Source organism: Lutjanus erythropterus, chromosome 13, assembly GCF_056507025.1.
Source record: "Lutjanus erythropterus isolate fLutEry1 chromosome 13, fLutEry1.hap2, whole genome shotgun sequence".
NCBI lineage: Eukaryota > Metazoa > Chordata > Actinopteri > Lutjaniformes > Lutjanidae > Lutjanus > Lutjanus erythropterus.
The window spans coordinates 11,262,978-11,288,026 of NC_139329.1; the positions used below are offsets into that span (position 1 = coordinate 11,262,978).

At 38.8% G+C, this 25,049-nt stretch overlaps 2 protein-coding genes across 2 annotated transcripts in view; both read left to right on the forward strand.

The window, feature by feature from the left end:
• The first annotated feature begins 1,385 nt into the window (after positions 1-1,385).
• On the forward strand, positions 1,386-10,052 carry e2f4 (E2F transcription factor 4). Its single transcript, XM_084734609.1, has 11 exons — positions 1,386-1,813; positions 3,431-3,540; positions 4,533-4,693; positions 6,146-6,190; positions 6,290-6,354; positions 6,439-6,627; positions 6,899-6,986; positions 7,188-7,334; positions 8,640-8,687; positions 8,781-8,825; positions 8,987-10,052. The coding sequence occupies exons 1-11, from the start codon at positions 1,649-1,651 to the stop codon at positions 9,100-9,102; spliced, it is 1,179 nt and encodes a 392-aa protein (XP_084590735.1). The 5' UTR covers positions 1,386-1,648; the 3' UTR covers positions 9,103-10,052.
• A 5,271-nt stretch (positions 10,053-15,323) lies between these two features.
• The window catches only part of elmo3 (engulfment and cell motility 3), a 29,908-nt gene continuing 20,182 nt past the window's right edge, over positions 15,324-25,049 (forward strand). The window contains exons 1-2 of the mRNA XM_084734152.1: positions 15,324-15,579; positions 21,091-21,199. Of these exons, the coding sequence (XP_084590278.1) occupies positions 21,122-21,199 (78 nt within the window). The 5' untranslated portion in view covers positions 15,324-15,579; positions 21,091-21,121. The remainder of the gene's footprint in view (positions 15,580-21,090; positions 21,200-25,049) is intronic.

Genomic DNA, 25,049 nt, shown 5'->3' on the forward strand with positions numbered 1-25,049 from the left:
AACTGGAAAATACAGAAGGAATTTAAACAATTAAACAATGAATGGTATTATATACTTACTGATTGTGTAAATGTATGAAAATTATTGAGAGAGGAACAGTGAGTTTGATGTAAATAAGAACAAATATTTGATAGCAACAAATAATTAAGACATTTAATCATCCTAATGACCATTAACTCAATAATATGTTGATTATGTTCCACAGATTCACTCCATCATCTCATAAGTAGAGGTTGAGACTATACCTGTACATAGAAGCCACTAAATCTCAAAGAGATTCACATCCTTCTATTACAAAACCCTCTCAAGATGTAAAAAAAAAAATTAAAAAAAAAACCAGACAAAAAAAAAAAAAGCTTATGAAGTATAACTTTAATTTGAAGTAATGTATATGTATATCAGTTCAGTGGATTTATTTTTGCCAAATCAGTTAAGTTGAATCTTTGAGAATTAATTTAACATACTCAAGGTAAATTCCATCTGGCTCCTACAGAGGGTGAGCAGAGGGTGGCAGTGATGTGGCCAAGCTAATCTACCTCTTGATTTGTTTTTTTGTTTATTTTTTTTTTTTCAAATATCCTTATCTTCAAACTTTCTCTGTTTGCCATTTAATCAAAGTTAAGCTTTTCAGAGTATATACTTAATTGATTTAAGTAGCTAAAAAAATTATTATATTACATAGTACAATATTGATATTAGATATAAAATACATATAATATATATTATATATAATATTTTAGTGATAAGCTACAGTCTCTCAGCTAGAAGCTGACTAAATACCATTTTCGTCAATATTAAAATAAAGAAGTAAATACATGTGGCGCTGTGAAATTAAAGTCCCCTGAAATAAATAAATGCGGAATTATGAAATATCAGTCCCGTTAAATACATAAAGGTTGTATGTATGTATTTATTTATTTAATATTAACATAAATGGCATTCCTGGCTGACTACTATGCAATCTAAAATAGAATATAGAAAATATGAACTTGCATACTGGAAAAAAGCTGGCTACAGCAAAAGCCTTTTCCATGAATATATATACATATATTTCAAACTGTGCCTGCGCGTGTGTGTAGTGTGCACGCGTGGCCGTGCACGACATGAACGCGTGCGTGTGTTTTCTTCAAGTTTGAGTGGATAAGGGATTGTGTATAAATAGCCCTCATACGTGTATACAGAAAACCTAATTTTTTTTACCTCCCTGAAAAAGAACAACACATAATCCTTACAGATAAATAACCTTAAATCACAATAGAATACACCAATGGATTATAAACTATTTAATGTTTACACATGCTTTTATGAACACAGTCTTGATTTAACCACGCTTTTGAACTGATGTGTATACTCGCAGACGCTCCCTGGGACGGTTGAACCGTCCCGTCATACCTCGCGTGGCCAACGGCTCTCTTCATCGACTGCTCGCTCATTGAATCATCGTACTGAGGCTGTTCACTGTTTAGCTTGATATACTGAAATAATTTGGAGCAAATCAGGTCGGAGCAGGTAATTAAACACCTGTTATCGGCCCCACACGCCCCCGGCCTTCTGTTTATCTGACTGCGGTGGTGGGGCGTGCTTTCCTGGGCTCGCTGGCTGGGTTTGGTTGGGGAGGCAGGGGGAAGTACGGAGCTGGTCCCGAGTGATGATGGAGCTGGAGTCGGCCAGTAACAGAGGCGAACTGGGAGCTGTGGGGGACTCTTTGCAGCCACAGACGCCGAGCAGGCACGAAAAGAGCCTGGGACTGCTCACGACCAAGTTTGTGACTTTACTACAGGAGGCAAAGGACGGGGTGCTGGATCTGAAAGCGGTAAGCATGCAACCCAGAGTCTTTGTTGTTAGCTAGCACATGTCATTTTGAGCCTGCCCGCTGTCGTTAGGTTACATGCACTTTCGCTAGCTTGCTTGTTAGCCTAGCCTAGCCAACTGACAGGCTAACTTGAATGGTCGGTATGTCTTATGGCTTTGTATTTTCTCACACTCCTCGGTTACGTTTAAACCCCAGCTTTAATGCTGTGTCATGTTATTGTGTCGTTTCTCTAAGGGAGCAAAGTTAGGTTACAAACTGAACTTTGTGAACACTGGTCAACTTTTCAGACTCTGCCCCCTGCAGATTCAAAGTTAAAAAAGTGGGTCAGCTTTTGTCGTTCCCTTTTGAGCTAACGCTGCTGCAACTTCACACATGAACAACTTTATTTTGATTGATAATGCCTTTGTCATTTGACGACATGTAGTCACTGAGCTACTTTATATTCTTTTTTTAACGACTATGCATCAGCTTTTCAATTACATGTACATTAACTAACGTTAGCTGGGTTTTACACCAGTTTAGGCCACCATTCTCTTAATGAGCTGTTCAGATATTATATTAAAACAAATCTATGATCCTACAGCAGCCTTTCAGTGACAGCCACTTGAGCGAAGTTACTTTGTATTTGTATTTACCTTTAATAAGATAACGCTGCTTAGGGCAAATTGATCTTTACACTTTTCAGCCGGTGCCTCTAACACTTAAAAAGCCTTGAACTCAAACACTATACAAATGGGGTTTGTCCTGCAGCCCAGACTTATCAAAACATGTTAATACACTTGTCAAACTAGGATATAAATAGAAACATTGTAACAAACGCTGCCTTACATGTTTTTTTTTTCTCAACTGAAACATTAAACCAGATGGCAGCTTGACCAGTCAAGCATTACATTGTATAATAGAACAGTTTTTTCTCTTTTCACAGTAAACTCAATGAGTTGATACAATGACTTCACACCCGATTGCATGGCTGTGTTTTAAATGTGTTTTGTACTGTTTTGTAATATCAAACCTCTGTTCTGATTGGAGTCTCACTGTTGGGGAAAAAAAGCCAAACCTCATTAAACTACAGTTAACCGAAACATTACCTAACTTACCAGTTAACCTTACATTTATTTTGCATGCAGTCATAATGAAATTATGGAATTTGCCTTACCATTTATTGGCTGTCATTCAGCAGGTCTTTGACTCCATTGCAGCATGACACAAAGTTAGCACCAGCCAAATGCTGCAAAAATATGCAGGTGGCTGATAAATTTGCTTCACTGCCCAGCCAAAGGAACGCTGGTAATCTATTGAGTGGCAGGTAAAATTTGAACATTCACTAGCCATTTGGCCAGTGGATAAAAAAAAGTTAATTTTGCACCCTAATCCACCAGGACTGATGACAAAACTTAGGCTTATCAGCAACAGCCATATGGTTATCATTAGTTTGTTAAACACCAAGAGTTTGGGTTGGGCAGGAAGTTAAATGACACTTTCATATGATGGGTGGTGAAACCTCATGGTTTTTGGGTGCAGTGCATCAAACCCAATGGCACAGATACTGCTGTCTATGAACCTACTAAAGGAGATGCCAATAATCTCTGTTGTCATTTCTTTTGTCCTGTCATTCAGGCGGCAGACACCCTGGCAGTGCGGCAGAAACGGCGTATCTATGATATCACTAATGTGTTGGAGGGAATTGGACTGATAGAGAAGAAGTCCAAGAACAGCATCCAATGGAAGTAAGTCATTTTTTTTATTCACCAAAGACACTCCATTAATATATAGAAAACTAAAAAAAAAGTATCTACATAATCATTTCATATCAACATAATAAAATGTCCTGAACAATAGAAAAACACCTGACTACAGCAGGTGTGCTATTACAACCTTGCAAATACAAATGTGTAAAAGTGCTGTGCATTTACATTTCAAGTCGAGGAACAGTGACATATGTCTTTGCTGTTTTGGCTCTGTAGTCAAGCACATTGGATTTGAAATAGCGAGTTTACCAGATCTTAGCTGTAATTAGCATGTGTTTGCATCCCCATCAAATGAACTGTGTATCAACTGTAGCCATTTCATTCATAGTTCCCTCAAACTGGTATTTTTTGACTTTCTACATTTTGACAGTGAAACTCAGAACATTGTAGGTGTTATTAATATCATTTACAGTGGCTCTGTTTTATTCAATTGTCCCTGTAAGCTGTGACAATGAGCAAGCATGCACAACACCAGGACCCTGAAACTGAAGCAGCTAAATGTCATTCAGCCATCAATAATTTAATTTAACCTTTCTCTACTTTGACATGTTAAAATGTCTTAAGGAAGACAGAAAAATGAATCAAAATTTTATCAAAATCAAAAGATGGCCTAATGCAATTTTCAAATTGCAGGAGGCGTTATATTTGTTAAAGATCAAAAGTGTGTCAGAATGCCATTTTAGATTAAATATTGTTGCGCTCCAGAGATGTCCTGGCTGACACGTCATATTCTACAGACTTAATAATAATAATAAGCTTAAAATTTTAACATTGATTCATCAGTTAATGGTTATCATTAGCATCCCTATAACTGTGTAATAGATCACTAAAGAAAGCATTATTTCAAGCCTGCTGTAGACCTGATACATCTTGTTTTGTTAAGACACAGCATGTGTGCTCCTGAGTGTGTGAAGCTGTCTTTGCCTGCTGTCTGTCCCATACATGACCATGTGTTTGTGTTTGTGTTTCAGGGGCGTAGGGCCTGGCTGTAACACCAGAGAGATAGCTGATAAGCTGATTGATCTGAAGGCCGAGCTTGATGACCTGGCTCTCAGGGAACACGAGCTGGACCAGCAGAGAGTCTGGGTCCAACAGAGCATCAAGAATGTCACAGACGACTCCAACAACAGCCCATATCCTTCTCTGCTTTGTTGTGTTTATGTGTATGTTACAGCTAGATTTTTTTTTCAGTAATATAGCTTCTGGTCAGTGCTGATTTAATGTGACACTTTCATCAGCCATGAATTTATTCTGTTGTGTTCTAAATCACTGTCGATGACTGTGCTTAAAAAGATTTGCCCATCCTTGGTTCTTTTTTAAGCCTAGCCAGGATAATCCTTGTGACACCCTTGTGACTTTTTCATGTCCAATGCCAATATCAATACCACAACCTTGAGTATCTGCTGATATTAATACTAAACCATAATCAGCCATCTAAAAAATATCATGCTTAAATTGTGACATAAATTTTCTACTCCCATGAAGGAGTGGTATTAGCCAGTATCGGATTGACATCGATACCGAGTATCAGATCTGGACTATATCTACTACCCAGATGACATTAATGAACTGTTTTCACAAGTTGAGCAGTACTCCTTATGACTAGTAAACTGATCTAAAATTGGTGGCTTTTCACTTAATCCCCAGTGATACAGTTTTGTTTATATTCTTTTATTTCCGTAGTGCCATGGCAGCTGTACTAAAGGGTTTTCTGACAATAATGGTACTGTAACTTTCACCTGCTGATTGGAAATATTAAGTGAATTTGCAGGCTCATAGGTGTTGCTCAGAGCAGTGCCAAATCGCTGACTAACAAAGACTGTAGGTACTGATGTAGACGACAGCCAGGGGTTTTTCTTGTACAGGACAGACAGCCAATTTTATCACGAGAAATGTTCCTGAAGAACCCAGACAACAGCGTCAAACTATGTGAAAATGTTATGCAACCATTTGCAAACATGCCATGAAGAATTACTTTGAAATACTCATTATTATATGCTTTGTGAAAACCACCAATGGTCAGAATTTAGGTTTGTGCATGTGGCACAAAGCAACAGTAGACACAATGACACAGTGAAACATATCCAATCTCAACACCATCTGGCATCTCATAGGGGATAATCCTGGGTATACATCCCCACAGATTCTGCCAGATCTGTCACCCACACAGCTCACATTGAGGCTTTCTGTCTTGGTCATTTAAAGGGCCGCTCTAAAAGTAATTGTACAATTCCTTCTGTGACTCTGGAGCAAGCTTTCTAAAGTTTGAATAAATAACCCTGATTATGTCATCAGAGGCTATTTAGTTTCATTATAGGATTTGTAAGGTTCAGCATTTATGAAGGTTGACTCATACTAGAGACTCTAAGTCAGGATCTCTCAGCCTCTGCTGTCTCAACTTGGAAGTGCAAAACTACATTTCGGGAGTATCCTATTAATAAATCAAAGTATAAAGTATTCAGTAAACCATCATGTCCTTGGTTAACCGGCCATCCTGGAGATGAAATGGCTTTTGCTAACAATGTTTACTCATTTAATGTTCAAACATGATTGTTACTGGAATTGGACCCTTAACACATTCACACTATGGCGTATGTAAAACATGAAGACCTCTGTGGAGCTTTCAAAGGTAAGTGTTTCAAATGCTCAACTTTTATAGACATTTTTGTTTGCTGACAGTCTCAAACACAGTTTCCATCACTCATCGCCTATATCTGTCCTTCCTCAGGAGACACGCTCCTAGCAATTCGTGCTCCCATTGGCACACAACTAGAAGTTCCCATACCAGAATCTGTAAGTCGTGTGTGGTTTTTGTCTTTTCGTCCAGCTATCTGTTTTGTCTATTGTCTCAGGCTGGGTATACATGTTCTCATCCAGGTCCTCAATGGTCAGAGAAAATACCAGATCCGTCTCAAGAGTTCATCTGGTCCCATCGAGGTTTTGCTGGTCAATAAGGACCCGTCCAGTGCCTCTCCTGTTGTTTTGCCCGTCCCTCCTCCAGATGATGTCCTTCAAAGCCTCCCAGCACCGACGCCTACCTCTCAGCCGCCCACTGCTGCCTCCCAGGTCCACACTGATATGAACTTTCTCTCTATACAATTAGTCCTACTTATGTATTGATCTGTTTACTGTAGGAGACTGGGTCTTCACATAAACATTGATCCCAAGACGGCAACATTTTTCTTCAAGTTTTCTTTATTCATATAACACTCGTGTTTGAAATAGTGTCCACAAATGCTTAATCACTACTGAAAAATTATTCAACACTGACACGTCTTTTCATCATGCATTGTTTTGACTTTCCTCTTCTTCCTTCTCTCATCTTTCCACCTTCCAGGTCCCCAAAGCAGCTCCACCAACTTCTGTGAAACCTGCTCCTGCCACATCGTCAGCTACAGCAGCCAATCAGACAGCCTCAGTGACAGGTAGGGAGGGACAGTGTATTTATGAGTTGAAATGTTTACGCAACAATACTTGAGCTTCCCATCTGTCTAAGAACAATTTCCTAAGTAATCAAACAGATCTACAGTTCTTTTTTTTCTTATTGTATTTTACACTGAACCATTTGTGATGCACTGTAATACAAGGCCAAGAACCAACATTATTTTATCTCTCACTTATTTCAGAAGTGACGAGCACCACGCCGCTCACCCCAACAACAGATACACCGGCTACAGTTACTCAGCAACTACAGTCTTCAGCCTCATTGGATGGATCTGCATCCTCCTCTGCTTCTGCAGTGTTTGAACCAATTAAGTCAGATCCCTCTGAATGTGAGTTTTACATGTTACTGAACTCTGTTGAATCTCTCCCTCTGGAATGCTGATTTGAAAAGATGAGAATGTTTTGGCACGGATGACAACGCTGGTGATGACCAATATTTTACTTTTCTGTTCTTAGCCACTCTTTGATATATTGTCATTGGTTTCTTCCCAAAGTGTGGTGTCATATATGTCATTGGGATCACATCTAATACACAGTGATTCATTGTCATTATTATTATTATTAGACTGTAAACCTTTAATAAAACCAGTGGATAAACATAGTCAATGTCATTAGCAGTTACGTTGCGTTTCTCTAGTTGTGGCAAAATGATAACATACAGCATTAGCAGTTTGAATTTTATGGATGAGCATTTCCACCAGTTTGATGGAAAAAATATCCTGTTAATTATTATAATGAGAAACTTATTGAAAATAAATATAATGACTTAGATACTAAGTTATCACTTTGATAAAGTTTGGCATTGTTGTTGTGCTATCTCATTATTTTGAGATACTAGGTCATTGTTTCAATAATGTTTCTAATTTTTATGACTTACAGGATCTTTCTTTTTTAATTGCACCGGTGGAAATGGGCTTGCATAGAATAAAACCAAACCTCGCCGTGCTCTCTGGGGAAAATATTCAACGAACTCCCTTTAAGAAATATAATTTCTTACATGTCCGCCACAACACGTAACCCAAGAAACACAAGATAAAATGCGTCATATGTCGACAACCCTCTTGTCAGTTCCACGTCAATATAATCCAGACATGTCTGACATATTCTACACATATAGACATTAAAATTGTATAGAAAAGCATCCTATTACTGCTGTGATGTCGATATTACTATCAATGGATCATTTTCACTTTCTAAGAACAGTGCGTCACAAGGAAAAAATAGGCGACATGCCAAAGCTCTAGAAGAAACACCACAGGCTCTGTGGCTGCTGTAACTTGTTCATGTTTGCCAAAATGAAAAGCAAGAAGTTCCACAACATTCACAAGCATCAGTGGGTGTCAAATCCTGATCTTTCTTTTAAGGGCATAACAGCCAGTTCAAAATGGGCTGCAACAAAGTTGCGCGTTGGTAGAAGGGGCATTACAGCCACTTTCTGGGGCATCCATAGCACTGGACATTTGGCTGTGGTATAATGTCTGCCCTGATTAATGCAGAGCTTTTTTTATTTAAAAGGCTACGTTTCATACAGGACCATAAGTCATAGTATAAGGAAAATTTCAATGTCCATAATATACAATCAAGTGTAAAGTAGTGACTGTGAAGCTGAAATGTTTGCTGTGGTTCCCTTCTAGTGTTGGACTTTCCCAAAGAGCTCTCTGACATGTTTGATCCAACTAAAGGTAAACCCCTCTTTAGTGTTACACAATTAACTTTTTTTCCTCCATCAAGTATGTGGTTCTTACCAACATACCACTTTTCTCTCTCTCTGACAGAGATCATGAGTGGAGATCTGTTGGATGATTTGATGTCATCAGAAGGTGAGTTTGTTTGCAGACTGATGGACAAATTATTAGAATAAAAGAAAATGATTTGTTTATGTATAATAAATAATAATAAACACATTTCAGCACTTTGACTCAGGGCCTGCTTTTACTCGTCCTGCACGTCTCATCTCTTACTTTGTCTGATGTAATTCCAGTGTTCTCGCCGCTCCTCCGCCTGTCCCCTCCACCCAGCGACCATGACTACATATACAACCTGGATGAGACAGAAGGCCTGTGTGACCTCTTTGACGTCCCTATTCTCAACCTCTGACCCCTGAGATCATTGTCAGAGTGGGAACCAGTTTTCCTAAACAGGCTAATCTACCTTAATTCTCTCCAAGATGTCCCCCCCTCACTGACATTGAAGGTGAGAAGAGGTGCAGGAAGGCTAACATGATCTGATTAGCGTTCACGGACACCTCTGCACTGACAAGGTGAGCTCAAGCTGAGCTCAGTCAGACAGTAGCTCGATGTACAGCTTTGTGAAGAAATACAGACGAGAACAAAACATTTTACTTAATGCTTTTCCAAGGAAACAGTCGAAACAAATGACAAATAATTATATTTTTGGATTGTTATGTATGATAAAACGTTATGTTTGTGTATCAGCTTTCCCGTGTGCTTGTGAGCGAACATGTGTGGGCACACTTTACGAGAGTGTGCTTGTGTGTCTGTGTGAATGCTTGAGTTTTGTATTGAACGCTCTCTTAACTTGAGTCAGATGTCTCCGGGAAAATAAAAGAGAAACCTTTTTCCTATCAGGTAAAGAGTCATGGCAGACAAACGGAGCACAGCCTTTATCACCGGCAGCTGCTCACGCATGGCTTGAGTCTAAACACAGCTGGTTAAATATGCACTGTCCTCATGTACATAGAGAATATATATTTTGTATTACCAGCACACAAAACTATGGCGTATTAATGAACTACATTTTTAAAGCAGGCAGAGCAATAAATTTGCAAATAAACAAAGGTACCAGACAGATCATACTGTATGTATGAAGTGCTTTGTTTTAAGTGATGGGAATTAAACATTTCAGTGTTTGAAGTGTACCAGTTGGAGAAAAAGGATCCTAATGTTGAGTTACTGAAGCCAGTAAACTTTGTGACACAAAGAGCCAAGCACCAAAATAATGCAGGAGAATTAGAATTCTACCATTTATCACTTTTAGGTCAATAAGGTGCTTGTTAAAATGAAATAAAGTGTGTCCTCTAAGCTCCACATTATGGCTACCTCATTCTTTAACTGGTTCAGTATTGCCATTTTTACACTGAGGTGTTTGATTATAAGAATAGGCTTGCTTTCTGTTTCATTTTTGCCTCTGGACTTTTGTACCTTGCAGATTTTTATTGGCTCTGATTTATATATAACTTAAAGGTCCAGTGTGTATGATTTATAGTGATTTATCGGCAGAAATTTAATATGATATTCATAAGTATGTTTTCATGAGTGTATAATCACATGAAAATTAGAATTGTGTTTTCACTATCTTAGAATGACTTAGGGATGCACCAATACCATTCCAGTATCAGGTCTTGGTTCAGTACTGTACTCATAAACCCACTCCAATACCATCACAACTAATAAGAAGTCACAAAAGGTAGCTGCTTTAACACAAACAATTTTCTTTGGCAGCTGTCCTTACATCTGTTTAACAGTCTCAAACTCACATGCACCTGTAGACCACAACCACTGTCCCATAAGTCCTGTCAGGCGTAACACTAGTTTGAATGCCTCAGCTAATTAATCCAAAGACAAAGGAAAAAACACCACTGCTGCAGGTCTGTAATGCTCTTTTCTTGGTCATTAGTGTGTTCCAGACCTGGCAGTGGGTAATAAGTGGGCTACAACTTCTCTTTGTATACTTGTCTTTATTCTTCTGTTAATCTTCACCAAAACAGCATGACAGCGCAGTACATTCAACTTAACTCTCTCAGGTTCACAGCAGGGTAAACACTCCACTGTTACACTCATACCTGTCCCTCCAGGTAGGAAGTAATTAGCAATATAAATGTATTATTAAAATAATGTGCTGCAAATGATAATGAAATAATTATCACCTGTAACGTCATAGTAACTGTAAATTTAATTCTGCAAGTCCATAATAATGTGGAATTACCTTTAATGATAATGTACACAGGAAACTCCACAGCCTATAAAGGAACAAAAAGCTTAATATAAATAATCCAACCCAAAAATGTACCACAGTTACACCAGCAGCAGGACACGGCAACAGTTTTTTACATCTAGAAAGTGAGCAACATCTGAAGTTGAACATGTTTTTAAAACCCCTGTAAGACCTGTAATGTGATTATTAAGTAGTCATTTCTGTGCTCAGCATCTTCAGGTACCCAAATTTAAGTACTTATCCTTGTACTTGATCTGACAGGAAGTGGTATCGGTGCATTCCTACAATGAGCCCTTTATATCTACAGGGGGTGTGGGCCAGCATGCTTCTTCAGTAGCTCAGAACAGACAAACCAAACACTGGCTCTAGGGTTAGATGAGTGTTTACAATCTGCAAGCTCACCACTAGATGCCACTGAATCCTACACTCTGGTCCTTTAACTGGTGTACATCAGAGGAATAGCTTCTTCCCTTCTCCAAAATGACTTCTTTGTCTTTCGATTATAATGTATGTATATGAATACCATGTATGAGTTCATTTGTATGTAAAAGGACATGTATGTATTTCTGATGTATTTTTACTGATGCAGTGGATAATAGTCGCCATGTCATGAAAATGCTCCTGTTTTTGCTTATTTTGTATATTTGGCACAGATCCCTATTCATTAGTTTTTCCTTTCTGTTTCTGGTAAATGAAACACTGCCTATCACTCTAAATGTAATTTTTTAAACTCTAATCATTCTCTCTGTGCAGGGGGCAGGTGAGTAGCAGTTCAGGATGATAACATTCATGTTTCTACAGTGCTTTCCTTCTTTTGTGTGTGTAATTATGTGCTGTTTTGCCCTGGATGACGTGTATGTATGTATAATATGTACGGTGTATATCCCTCTCTACTGCTTGTATAGAATAGCATTTATTTTTTTATACCTGATAGATATATTATTACTGCTACTAATTTGGGGCTGAACGTCATAGTTAAAGGAATTTATCCACGAAACCTTCTGCTTTATCAAAGCGTCCTGTCTCATTGTTGCACTTTACATCACTGTGGACAGATTGGTTGCTACTCATCCATTCCTTGATTAGTAGCCAGTCACTGTGTTTGGACAGTGTTTGTGAGTTTGCCTAATCCTTCAGTAGAGCAGCCAGGGAGTTCAACAGTAATGGGTTGAATGAATCGTGTGTGTGAATGTGTGTTGGCGTGCGAGACTCAATCCTACAGACTGTTTTTATCAAGCTCACTTTCACATTGCTAAGCTGTAGTTGCATCAAATGAAACAAAATAAACACTTTGGTATTCTTGTGTGTATTGTCCGGTTTCCTTGGTAATGTGCATCACAGGTTTTCCTGTAACAATATGTATGCTGTCAAGGTTCAATTAGGGAGAATCCTGAAATGGTGCTCAGATGTGTTGTTGACACATGCTAAGGCCTTGGAGCCATTGAGAGACCTACACTAACTTTGAAGAGACATACTGTCTCTCCTCCAGACAGTAGATACAGCTGTCTTCTCCTTTCAGATAAACAAGGGAACAGCCTGATAGTGTTGCTATGGTGGCTAAGGTCAGAGAGACATTGTCTCTCTGAACGGAGAAGACGTAACTAATCTGTAATCTGTAACACTGATCCTGAGCTGTGGAGCCAGGGGTGTTGACCTGTGGTCTCAGACCTTGTGTATTCATAATTCCTGTGTTTGGATTCAGTGTGTTGGGCCTGACCTTATTTGGGCATAGGTTCATCATGACCTTGTCTGTGAATGTTTAAAGACTATCTCAGAGGACTGAAACTCCAGAACTGAAGGGAACATCAGTACCAACTGTGTACAGGTTATTCATTCATTCTCCAGGATCAAGTCTTATTAAATTAGTTTGAGCATAAGACATATTGGGCTCCTGTGTACTTCCTTCTTCTGACGTATGGGCAAAGGATAAAATCCACGACAGCTACCTTGTATTGTCTCATCATATGATCATGTATAGCCTGGCAAATGATACCATTTTAAATTGAGTTCTTTGAATAAAAGTATGTTTCCGAGGCAGCAATCTGAATCATTTGCAAAGGAGGAAGGCCTGCTCTATCTACGGGCCCCAGTGCAGCTGCACTGCCTATGCTGTCTATACTCACGCCACTGGATAATATGTGAGATAGTATGTGCTGTTTAACACTGGCTCTATTAAATGAACGGTATTCTGGTCTGCTGTAAGCATGTGACAGTACAGTGACAGCTATGTCATTGAATGGACAGAATTAAATTTGCTCTTGTGACTTAGTGTTTATAGGATTCATGGCTGTTTCATGAGTTCTTTCCCATTGTGCTCAGGCCTCAGATGAAGTCCCACAGCTGGCTTTCTGAAGACCTAATAATTAACTAGGCTGAACTGTTAAATATAATGGCAATAGGATCCTGAGATTAGGCTGTTTTATCCCTTCAGCTCCATTGGTCAACATATAGCCGAGTCATCTGTATGTAGTATGGTGTCTTTAAGGAAGGAGTATCATCTCATTTCATTTCATGGGCCACATACAGCCCATTATGATCTCAAGTGAACCAGACCAGTAAAACCATTGCATAAAAATCTATAAATAACAACACCTCCATTTTTTCATTGCTTTAGTGTAAAGCAGTATGGGTACATTTTGAAAACAGCCTGAGATGTTAGGAAAATAAGGGTAATTTCAACAACGTCTCAACTTTTCCACATTCAGTCATCTAGAACAGTGTTTCACAAACATTTTTCCTGGGGACCCTCTTTTTAAGAATGGCAAACCATGGCAACCCAATTCACAGTAAGCCTTATCAGTAAATACTGGGAAGAGTTCATTTGTGCATAAATGAAGCATTTAGTCATTTTGTCTAAGTTAACAGCCAATCTCATTGTTTTTATTTCCTCTTATTGGGAAAACAAGATTTTAGCCTTCTTCATAAATTAGACAAGATAACTTAATTTAGATGGAATTAACAGGTTATTGTTTTTCCTCTCATCAGTAAAATAACACACATTTTAAATGTGTTATAAAAGATGTACTGCAGAAATAAACCACAAATTTCTTCCAAAGTCTTTTAATTATTTTGGGACCCAAATAAAATCTCATGTGACCCACCTGTAGGTCCCAGCCCAGTCTTTGGGAATGATTGATCTAGAAAATCATTTAATTTTCTGTACATTTCCACTCCTGTTTAGTAACACTGGCCACTGGTCACCACACAGCACAAACTAAACGGGTAGCTAATGAGGAAGAACAGTAAATTAACCCTGCCTTTTAAACCATTTACAAAACCACAGTTTTGGCAGAGCTAAGCAACAGGCATCCAAAGAGGTTGTTTTAAGACAGAAGTCTGATACGTATTATTTTGTACTGAAACTGCTGTTCAGTGTTCTTTAAATATGACCACATCCATGATTTTTGTTAGTGGTCTATGACTGCTCTGCAATTTTTTACACTTTGCAAAGTCACCCAGGAAGCCAGATTCGACCCTCTGGTTGGCTGGTTCTGGCCCTTGGGCTATACATTTACCATCCATTGAAAGCCTCATCAAGTTATGATGCACAATGAATGGCTTATTGCATACAGACAGTTAGTATGAGTCATACGGACCTATACTGACATGATGTCAAAATGTAAACTACATTATGGTTTAGAAAATTATTCGTCTATGTGGAGTATCCTGGTGGCCTTGAGGTGCTGTTTGACTGCAGCTGGGAACATGAGTTGTATTCCCTATCTCTTCCTTTCCACATTTCCTGTCAGCTGTCTACTGTCAGTTTTCCATTATATAGGCACAGCCTTTAAAAGAAATACACTTGTAGGTCTTCATAAGAGAGGCATGAAGTGCAGGGATGTCTTAGTAATCAGCGCAGTAATGTTGCTCGTGTCTGATCCAATAACCACCCAGATGTCCATGTGGTTAACAACAGTGAAACAGAAGCAGTGAAACTAGTTTTGACAAAACGCTCGATGGAGACAGGAGGGACAGCAGGGGGCGGCTGTAACCAGCTGTACCCGACCCGGAACTTTGAATTAGTTCGTCTCCTAGTTCTTGGAAATTAAAGAAAAGCTCGTCTAGCTCATGATAAGCAGCAATAGCATTTCCAGAATTTATATTATATTACCTTCAAAATAAAAGCTTTGTATCGCGCAAGGAATAAAATTACTTATTCGCGGTCTTTAAAGAAGCACACTGTGATGGTTGAAGGTAAACTGTTAAAAGAACGCACATGAATGAAAATAAATGACACCGAGCAAATAAATGGCGACAGTTCTTTTGTCGCTGACACTATTTTCACGCCAATGCTTACATTAAAACAGACTCGACAGGAAGGTTTTTATTTTGAAAGACACAACCGGAAACCAGTCGCCTAAATCTGGTTATCTTAACTCAAACTCTCGACTTCACGACTCCAACCAACCCGGAACTTTTAAGCCAACTAATCATTCCAGAAAACTTATTGCAAGGAGTTCCTCCTGTTTTTTGGGCAGTTCAAATGTTTATCTGAGAAAAGTCACTCTTGTGGACTGAGTTAATTTCATCTGAGGGGAAACAGAAAGTTGCAAATGCTTCTCGCTCCGACTGCGGCGGTTCCTGCAGGACAGTAGCCCTCGACTCGTCTTTTCAAACCAGGTAGGACGCAGTCTGGGAAAAAAAAAGCACTGCAGCTGACTCTCACACTTCTTTCACAACATTGTCCTGTCCTGTACTTTGTGTTTTCAACGAGATTTAACTGCAGTCATCCCAGTTTTAAATAAGAAACAGTTCAGGTGCTATTTTTATCTGTCTTTGCATCTATCGTTTACTTCTAACCACAGTTAGCTGAAACTGTGAACTTAAACAGCAGCACATGACAACTAGCTTACACTGTTCAGATGCACCTAAATTACATTGAATAGAATAGAATTATGTTATTGTAACTTTAACCAAATTTTACTCTCCAGTGTAACATTTATATCTTCTCAGTGTATTTTTTTCTTTTCTTTTCTTTAAAATAAAAAGTCAGAATCCACAATAGAAGCCTAAAGTGAGTATTTGTGTGTGTGGTGGTGGTAGTACCCTGTCAGGTTAGGAATTTCAGGCAGCTGAGAGCTTCCCCCTTCAAACACACACACACACACACACACACACACACACACACACACACACACACACACACACACACACACACAGAGGGTAGGGAGGGGGTCTGTCAGTCCAGGGGGTCTGAGACTCACTGGTGAGTCTGCAGGCTAACAAAAGGTCTGGGCTGCTGGTGGTTTGAAGCTTAATGAAGCAAACTGCTCATGGAAGAATACAGGCACCGACAGCTGCTGGACATGTTGGACATTTTATTCTGTTCAACTTAAGTCTGGCTTTTTAACATCAGTGTCCTCCACTTTGTAGTGAGTGGTTTGTGAATATCTGTGAAAGACCTTATTCTGTCCTGAAGGGGAAACAATGTATTTATGCCTAAATGTATTTCCTGCACTGTAGCTATCATATCTTCCCATTATAGTAAAGATATATTAATTCAGTTACAACTGGTTGGTAATATGATTTCCTCCCAAAATAAATCTCACCTGTAAAGTAAAACTGAAAACATGCTTGTGCTACAATTTTCATTATTTTTTAATCTGAGAAAAGCTTTATTGATTCATCGATTTATCGTTTCATTTATAAAATGTTTAAAAATAGTAACAGTACAGTGTTTTGTTCGATGTAGGGTTGGTTAACTCTATTGGATACGGCTTAAAATACTGGATAGAGTGTGTGTGTGAGTCTTTGCAAGATCTGATTTATTAGCCCCAAAAAGGGGCCCTGCTCCTTTCCAGCAGCATCATGAAAACCAACTCTTTAACCTGAGCATACAACAATGACAGCAATCACATCACACTAACAGGGTTAGTAGTATACATTTAAGGGTAGGGCGATGACTAAATTGGCATATGATGATGTCCACAATGAAACAGCGATGGACGATGATATCGTTGTTGGTGGAACAATTGAAAGAAATGCTCTAAAAGTATCACACAGAACAGAAACACAGTTACTACCAGTGTAACCGAGGATCTTTGGTTCACCTAACAGTTTTTTTTTTTTTTAATAAGAAAATAAACAGGACAGGAGACATAGTGCAATGACCTGCAGCCATAGCTTCTTTCTATTTTCCTTCTCAAATTATAATTGTTACTGATAAATTGATGTCATTTAGTTGATCAGTGAACTGATTAATTGTTTAAACTCTACAACCAATTGTCTTTTTACTGGAAATTAATATAAAATAAGTTTAAATGAGTAGATAACCTGAATGCAGAAATTACTATAATAATAGTTAATTAGTCAGAATCGAGTCATTGAGAATAGTGTACAGACACACTTCATTTCTATTAAAAAGCAGACAGACTCGTACAGGACTTGCACTTTTGGTTTTCACTTATTAATTTCAGGGGACCTCACAAAAAGGCACTGACACCACAGACCCACTCACTTCAGTGGTTAACCTCAATGGAGAGGAGACAGAGATGAAAATCTCCCTTCTCTCTTCTGCTGAGTTAAGAAAGGGAAACATGATTAAACAACTTCAACATTTTTACTGATCAGCATCTCAGAAGAGATGCTGAAGTGCACAACAAATTCAGCTGGGTTGTCTCAACGTAAAAGTACAAGAACACGTTTAACAAGGGCTTTTATCTAGTTCATAGTGTTGTTCAGGCTGAGGAAATGTTACAGCTGTTTGAAGGCAAGTCACTACTTTTGGAATACTAACATCATATTTGTCGTCTAATTGTATTCCAGCCAGTAATGTAATTAGATTTAGAATAGTATGTAATACCTTTGATGAGTCAGAATACAGGTTACAACCCCTACTAAGCTTGTCTCGTTTTGCAGTCAAAGAAACGAGCTCCGTCTTGTTGTGATGAAGAGAGAATGTCAGTGCATCTTGAGCTCTTTCCAGTGTTGCATGAAGCCTGAAGCATGTACAGACAGGTCATGATGAACATATGTTAATAGTGCTTTGTCACTGGCTCAGTTAACCCAGACTGCTGCAAGTATTCTGGATTTAATGTTTGAACTCTCTGTTCTGACTGATCTGACTGTCGATTGCCCTTCAGGACAAAAATTTTCGGAAAGTTTTATTTTCCCAACAGTTGTAACTGGCTCAATAGACTATTGATTAATGTTAACGGTAATCTGATAGAAGACAAGAAATTGTCTAGAATTTTAATTATAGTAATGTAGTTGCTGCCTTTTCTGTTAGTGAAGACAGTTATCTTAATTTATTGTCTGGACTGCAGGAATGCAAGTCTGTTGGCTGAATCTTTTACTAAAAAGCCATGCTGTTGTAACACATGCAGAATGGGTGTTGGCATCACCTTGGTGAAAGGACATCTCTGACAAAGGCTGCGTCTGGGTAGCAGCATGTTGCTCCAACCTGTATGTTCAGCTTTAATGGTGCCTTCATAGATGTGACAGTTAGCCATGCCATGGGCACTAACACACGCCCATATCATCACAAAAGACAATAAAGTTTATCAGTTTGAACTGTATTTAGTTGAATACAAGTTGTAAAGTGCAAATCATTGTATTCTCTTTTTATTTACGTTTTACAAACCATCTCAACTTTTTTGGAATTGAGGTTGTCATAGATTTAGAGATATTTCTGTCTGGGCCAAAGTGGTAGACCAACCAATTTTCAAATTGGCAGCCTTTTTCAACAACTAGCTGTAGAAGCTGTAAGAGCCAAGAGTGATAAAGTTGGTCTATTCATGCAGATCAGCTGAATCCCAGTCATTCCCAATGGATAGCCAAATACAACATCCTAACAGCTGTAGTGCAAGCCCCAATTTTAAGCTTTTACATTTCACTATTAATACACACCTGTGAGGAAACAAAGCTATCTCTCCTTTCATTCTTTTTAAGGCAACCAAAGCAATAATTTGGGTTTCAGCTGATAGACAGACACATGGACTCAGTTTCACATTCATCATTATACAGTTAGCGTTCGCCCTTGAATTTGCTGACTCATAAGCTGCTCTAGAACAAACCCGCATTCCCCCAAATCTCTTTAAGATTAAGGCTGCTTGCAAAGTCTTGCTGTTGCAGAGAAGTTGACCTTCGGCACCAGCGCAGATTATGATTTCAGCACCAGCATTAGGGCTGCACAATTCATTGAAATTGCAATAGAATCGCAATAAAGCCAAATGCAGTGTCCGAAATCGCGGAACCAAGAACAAATCACAATTTTTTGAAGATGGAAAAATGTATGAGAACACGGCCTCTTGTTCTCCAGATGAAAGGAAACATTTTTGTTTACTTCAGATATCAATAAACATCACATCATCACAATTTTAATAGTGTTTTATTTAACTATTTAGTATTTTTTTCTGTGAACATGAAAAGTGTAGTGCAAAACTGATCATATCCACTAATTGTATCACATATCGCAATTTCAGTCAAAATAATAGCAATGTGACTTTTTACCAAATTGTACAGCTCTAACCAGCATCCATGTGAATGATTCAAAAACAAAACTGATGCGATTGTGTTTGCATATTCTTATAAAAAATCTGCAGGACTCTAGCCTCAGTCCATCCTGCTGTAGAAAGATAGCCCTCCCCAGTTCATTCTTCCTTTGGTCCTCTTTATCTGGAAAGGCGCTGCCTCAGGGCAGGTGAGGTGAGAAGACAGTAAAGGCATGTGGTTGTTTTGACAGGAGTATTGCTTTGAAACTTCTCATAAACTGTGAGAGCTTTTTTTTTTTTTTTTTTTTTTTTTTTTAGACGGGAGTGATGGTATGTGAACTATCCAAGAGATCGAGCAGACTAGAGGGCGTGGGTTATTAATCACACTGAACACAAGCAGACACAAGCTCGGCCTCTTTTCTTTCATTGTGAGCTCACGAACGTACAGAAGAATTCAGATCCAACTGTATTGTTTCCATGTGCTGAGCGACAGGGAAGGGGGAAGGGTTGGGAGCACAACAACAGCTTCTTCTGTATCCTCTGGGAATGCTGTCTGAAGGCTGAGGAGGAAGTGTGTATGATGAGTGTGTGAGTTGGAAAGGGAAGAAGAAAGACTGAATAATCCACAGTGCATGTACAGGCAGTGTTAAGCTCTCTCAGCTTCATTCGATGCACCATAAATACACAGTGAAAGAGGAACACAGTGTTTCCGAGCTTCATATTGAAAACGATAGTAGACTGTGAGTCATGCATGAGACAACTGGCCTTGTCGGTTCACCTTACAGAGAGACAGCTGTCAGGTTTATCTTAACCTTATTTTATATCTGTATATTGGGCATCGTGATTTATTATGTTTTGTGATACTGTATTGATTCTGAAATCACTGTATCATGATAATTGTGATACATGTAAAGATTTGTGGCCCTGGTTCATGAACCCTTGGCCCCTAAATAGCAGTGCAGTTATCTTTATTCACTGCTCTGAATGCATCAAAAGTAAACTTTTTTTTAACTCAAATGTTATGCGTATGGTGCTGTGTTCTTTATACTATGATGGTTTTCCTAAAATTAGATTTAAAAAAGCAATATATCAGTTTGCTTGCAGTATTGCAGTACATTGCCATGTATCACAGTGTATTCAATTATAACCCCTGTATTTGAGTACATATTGTATTGCCAGATTCTTGCCAATACACAGCCCTACAGCTGGCTTAAAGGGGGAGTTTCCTACTAAAAAAAGGCACATAACATCCAAATGGATTCATAGACGAGCACAAGTTTTATTGGAAACGTTGATCATGAGCCAAAGGACTGCTGATTACATGTCCATGCCAGCTGGCAAAAAAGGGGTGTTGCAGTGGGAGTGGCGTATAACAAAACAGCACAAACCTTCTGAATGGATTCATGTAGCACGACCAAACTTTGTAGAAAGATACACACATAGAGATAGGCAGACATTTGCCATGGAGGTCAAGTGTTTGTGAGGTGGTGTGTGTTTAAATGTGTGTAGATGCATGTGCATCTGTGGTTCACAGCATTGTGATTCACACTTATTTACTCATGTTTCTGGTACTGAATGAAGGTGCCATGTAGTAAAGGTCATGACATTTTGATAAGGGGATATCAAGGAATATAATGTCCTGTATGTAACGTCATGAGACACTTCATATTGACACATTCATGTCTTTTATTATCAACAGCTACAGAGTGGTGGAGTCACGAGGTGCCAGCATGCCACAACAGAAGGACATAGTGAAGATAGCCATCCAGATGCCTGGGGCGTACCCCCAGCTCATACAACTGGACCAGGTAATGCACACACACACATTCAAATATCCAGTATAACAAATGCTAGTAAAAGGTATTTGGGGCACCTGTGTAGCTCAGTTGGTAGAGCATGCACTCTATGTATGATGAGGCTGCCAGTCCTCTGCAGCAGCCACGTGTTTGATTCCAGCCTGTGTCCCTTTGCTGTGTGTTATCCACCATCTTCATCTTTCATCATAGTTTCCTGTCTTCACTTCAGTTGCCCTGTCACATTAAAGGCACAAAAGCCTGGACATATATACATACAAGCACACACACACACACACACACACACACACACATATATACATATATATATATATATATGTATGTATGTTTGTGTGTGTAGTGAGACAGAGAGAGCCTCTGTTGGAGAGAGATTCCTGTTCTCAGATTTTGCGGGCTGCTCTGACACCATGGGAATTTCTTGGCCTTAGTTGAGGCTTTTTTCAGGCAGCGCTTCCTCTCAGGCTGCATCATTCGTTGACCTTGGTGAACCCAAAGACTGCTACAGTGATCATAACCCAGCCTTTAAGGGACGTTGACAGTTGACATAAGTTGCTGTGAGTTAAAAATTAGTGTTAGTGCGAGTTATGTTGCTCGAGAGCTCCCCGAGGCTGGTCTGACAAAAATCTGCTGCAGCACTAAGGGCCACAACACACAAAAAGTTTTGCCCATCCACAACAGAGTACAACAGAGCACGTTTACTACACACTTGAGCCCTATTTATCATCATGTCACTTCTTATAACCATGAATAGCAGCATGATGTAGCTATGGTTATGTCTGAGAAGACTGTCAAGCCTAAAATCACACATGCATTGCATTTGTGGATTAATTTTTGTGTGTCAGTATATTTTTACCGATTACGTGTGCTTCTGCTCACACTGCCACCTGATAAGATGATCTCTGACCACAAGACTGTCTGCTTGAATTGATGTTCATGCCTCAGTACAACTAGCACTCATCAACTAAACCTAACCATAAATATTTTATTAGAGGGGTTCACAGTCTGGGCAGCAGCTGTACCTGAGAGGCCAAATTCAGGGCAATTAGGCATCTTAACCCTGTGAACCAATCAGATTAAAGTAATGATTCTGGCTCTATGATTCTTTTTCAAACAGTACCATTGCCTGCAAGTTGGGTGATGTATTTCAATGAGAATACACTGTTCAGATAGATTGTGTTGTAGTTGAGCAGCCTTGGACATCTTTGGACATACACACACTTAAATTTTAACATGAAGCGCTTGCATGAAAAACTTATCATATTGGAAAAACTGAGGCAGTGACCAAATTTTCAAAAATGTTTAGTAGAATTGGTTTTGAGGACCTTTGACCTGAATGATTCCTTTTCTTCGCTCTTAAATGTTTCTGTGATTGAACAACAATGGAGATAAAATGTGTCTGTGATTAGAAGATCAACACAAATGTTACAACTCTAATTCTGAGATAATTATTGTCGCACTGTAAACCGGAAGATGAAGAAGATTAAATTGGTGCTATAAAAGTCTGGGTGACTGTGTAGTGTGTGTGTGTGTGTGTGTGTGTGTCTGCAGAAGTTGACTGTCCTCACTTCCTTACCAGTGTGGTTTGACATAGCTACTGCAGCACGAAATATTTAAAATAGCTGTACAATGTCACTGCCTCAATAAAAAACGTTTGTGATGTCATTGACAGTTAAACTGACGCGTCAGCTTTTTAACATTTTCTAAGCATTCATTCTTTCATTTGCTGATTTTTACTTACCCACCTATGGAGCCCCAGAGTGTTCAATATTAAATAAGTAATTCTAAAATAAATGTGAATCAATCTCATAAATATTTAAATGAAGCAATATTCTGTGAGATAATTAGAAAATTATTTAAACTCAATTCATTGTTAAAATATTTTTAGTTCATCATTTTTATTTACTCACAATGACAGACCAGTTCATTTTTATATATACAATGCTTAACAAATGTATTAGACCTCCGCCCAATGTGAAGTTTATGCCTCAGCTGCTCTAAATTGCAGCATTGTTAATTACCAAAGTCATTTTTTATTTTTCTGTAATGGTTAATACACCGGTTTGTAGAAGCTCTTTAACCAAAATGATAGTTTTAATGCTATTAATGCTATTGTTATCCATGAATTTTCAAATTTACTGTTTATACTTATTTACTTGCATTCCTGAACAGAAAAAATAGTTTTAGTGGTTGAATGTTATGCTTGATTAATTTATGACTTCTCAGAGAAGCCCAGTGAGCCGGCTCAAATTTGGGTATTAAAAAGGTGAACTCAGTTTGAAATTCTTCATTCCTGTTCAAAATTGTAAAACATCGAGAGCTCACTGAAAATGAAAGAGTGCGCATTAAAACACTTCATGAAGCTTGATGGTCTCTGAGACAAAGAGGAAAAGACATAAAGTGTTCTCACAGTGTGGTCCAGTATGCTTTGGAGCCAACTGCTGAGACTGGTACTTACAAAATGTGCCAAGGAAGAGGCAGGAAACGAAAGTTAAGTGAAGCAGAAGGAAGACCACTGTTGATCTTCAGGCAGAGAGAAGGTACTCTGGATGGACAAGTCCAAGTTTGAACTCTTCGATCATCGTCGTGTTTATGTCCACAGAAAAGCTGGAGAATGTTTTCATGCCAGTTGCACCCACAGTGAAACACGGTGGAGATTCCATCATGGTATGGGGCTCAATTTATGGAAATGGTGTGGGCAAATTAGTGAAAATTGACGGTATCATGGACAAGAACATCTACCACAACATCTTAGTGCATGATGGAATCCCTTCTGGACTGAATCTGATTGGTTGTGGGTTCATATACCAACAAGACAATGACCCCAAGCAAACTTCAAAGCTGTGTAGAGACTATTTGACCAAGAGAAAGGAATCTGGAGTTCTGGAACTGATGGACTGGCCAAGCCAAAGTCCGGATTTGAATCCTATTGAACAAATTTGGAAGTAGGTTCAAAGATTGATTGCGCAAAAGTTTCCTCTAAAGCAAGTCTGTGGGAACAGCTAGAACCTATTTGGAGTTCAATAACAAAAGAGACTGTCGAAAAGTATATAAAAACAATGCCAGCTAGAATGCAAGCTGTTATCAAGGCCAAGGGCCTCATCTTTCAGTCAATCAAAACATAGTTCAGAGACCAGACAGACACGTCTGTGATTCCTCCTGGTGAAAGATTTTATAACGTGTGACCTCCCATCGCTGATCAGTCATGTAGTGTGCAAACCACAACAACTTCAAGATTCCTGCTTACAAGACACAAAGTTTTGAGGTGTGAACAATGCAGTGATCTGACAACTTTGACAGTCATGTAGTGTGACCAAGGCTTAACTTTGCAGTGTTTTGACTCTAAACCTGCTCCTGAGAGAAAAACACACAATTCTGTGAAGATCCAAAAGACAAGGAGTCTTTCTCTGTGGTTGCTCTTATGAACATGAGCTGCTGTGACTTTGAAATCTTAGTAATAATTTAAGCTCACGATATTGTACAAATTGTTGGTTCATTTATATATTTTATACAATTAATTCATATCATTATTTCATTATATATTTTTATTTATATGTTTTCCATGTCTCTCTGAGAAACTTTGGGGAACTTGTAATTCTTTGTTCAAGACACTACACATGAGTTTAAGCTGTAACCCAGACAGGAGGGGTGTGTGTCTGACAGTCACATACTGCACATCACTTGAGAAGGTGTGACTGAGAGAAAGGATTTAACTGGCACTTAAAGACTGTCTGGTAACTTCCAACAGTTGGAAAACACAGCAGGACTGAAAGTGGGCTGACAAGAGATCCCAGTTTCACACTTTTTCAGACATGATAACTTAAGCAACTGTTATGTGTTTTTGTTG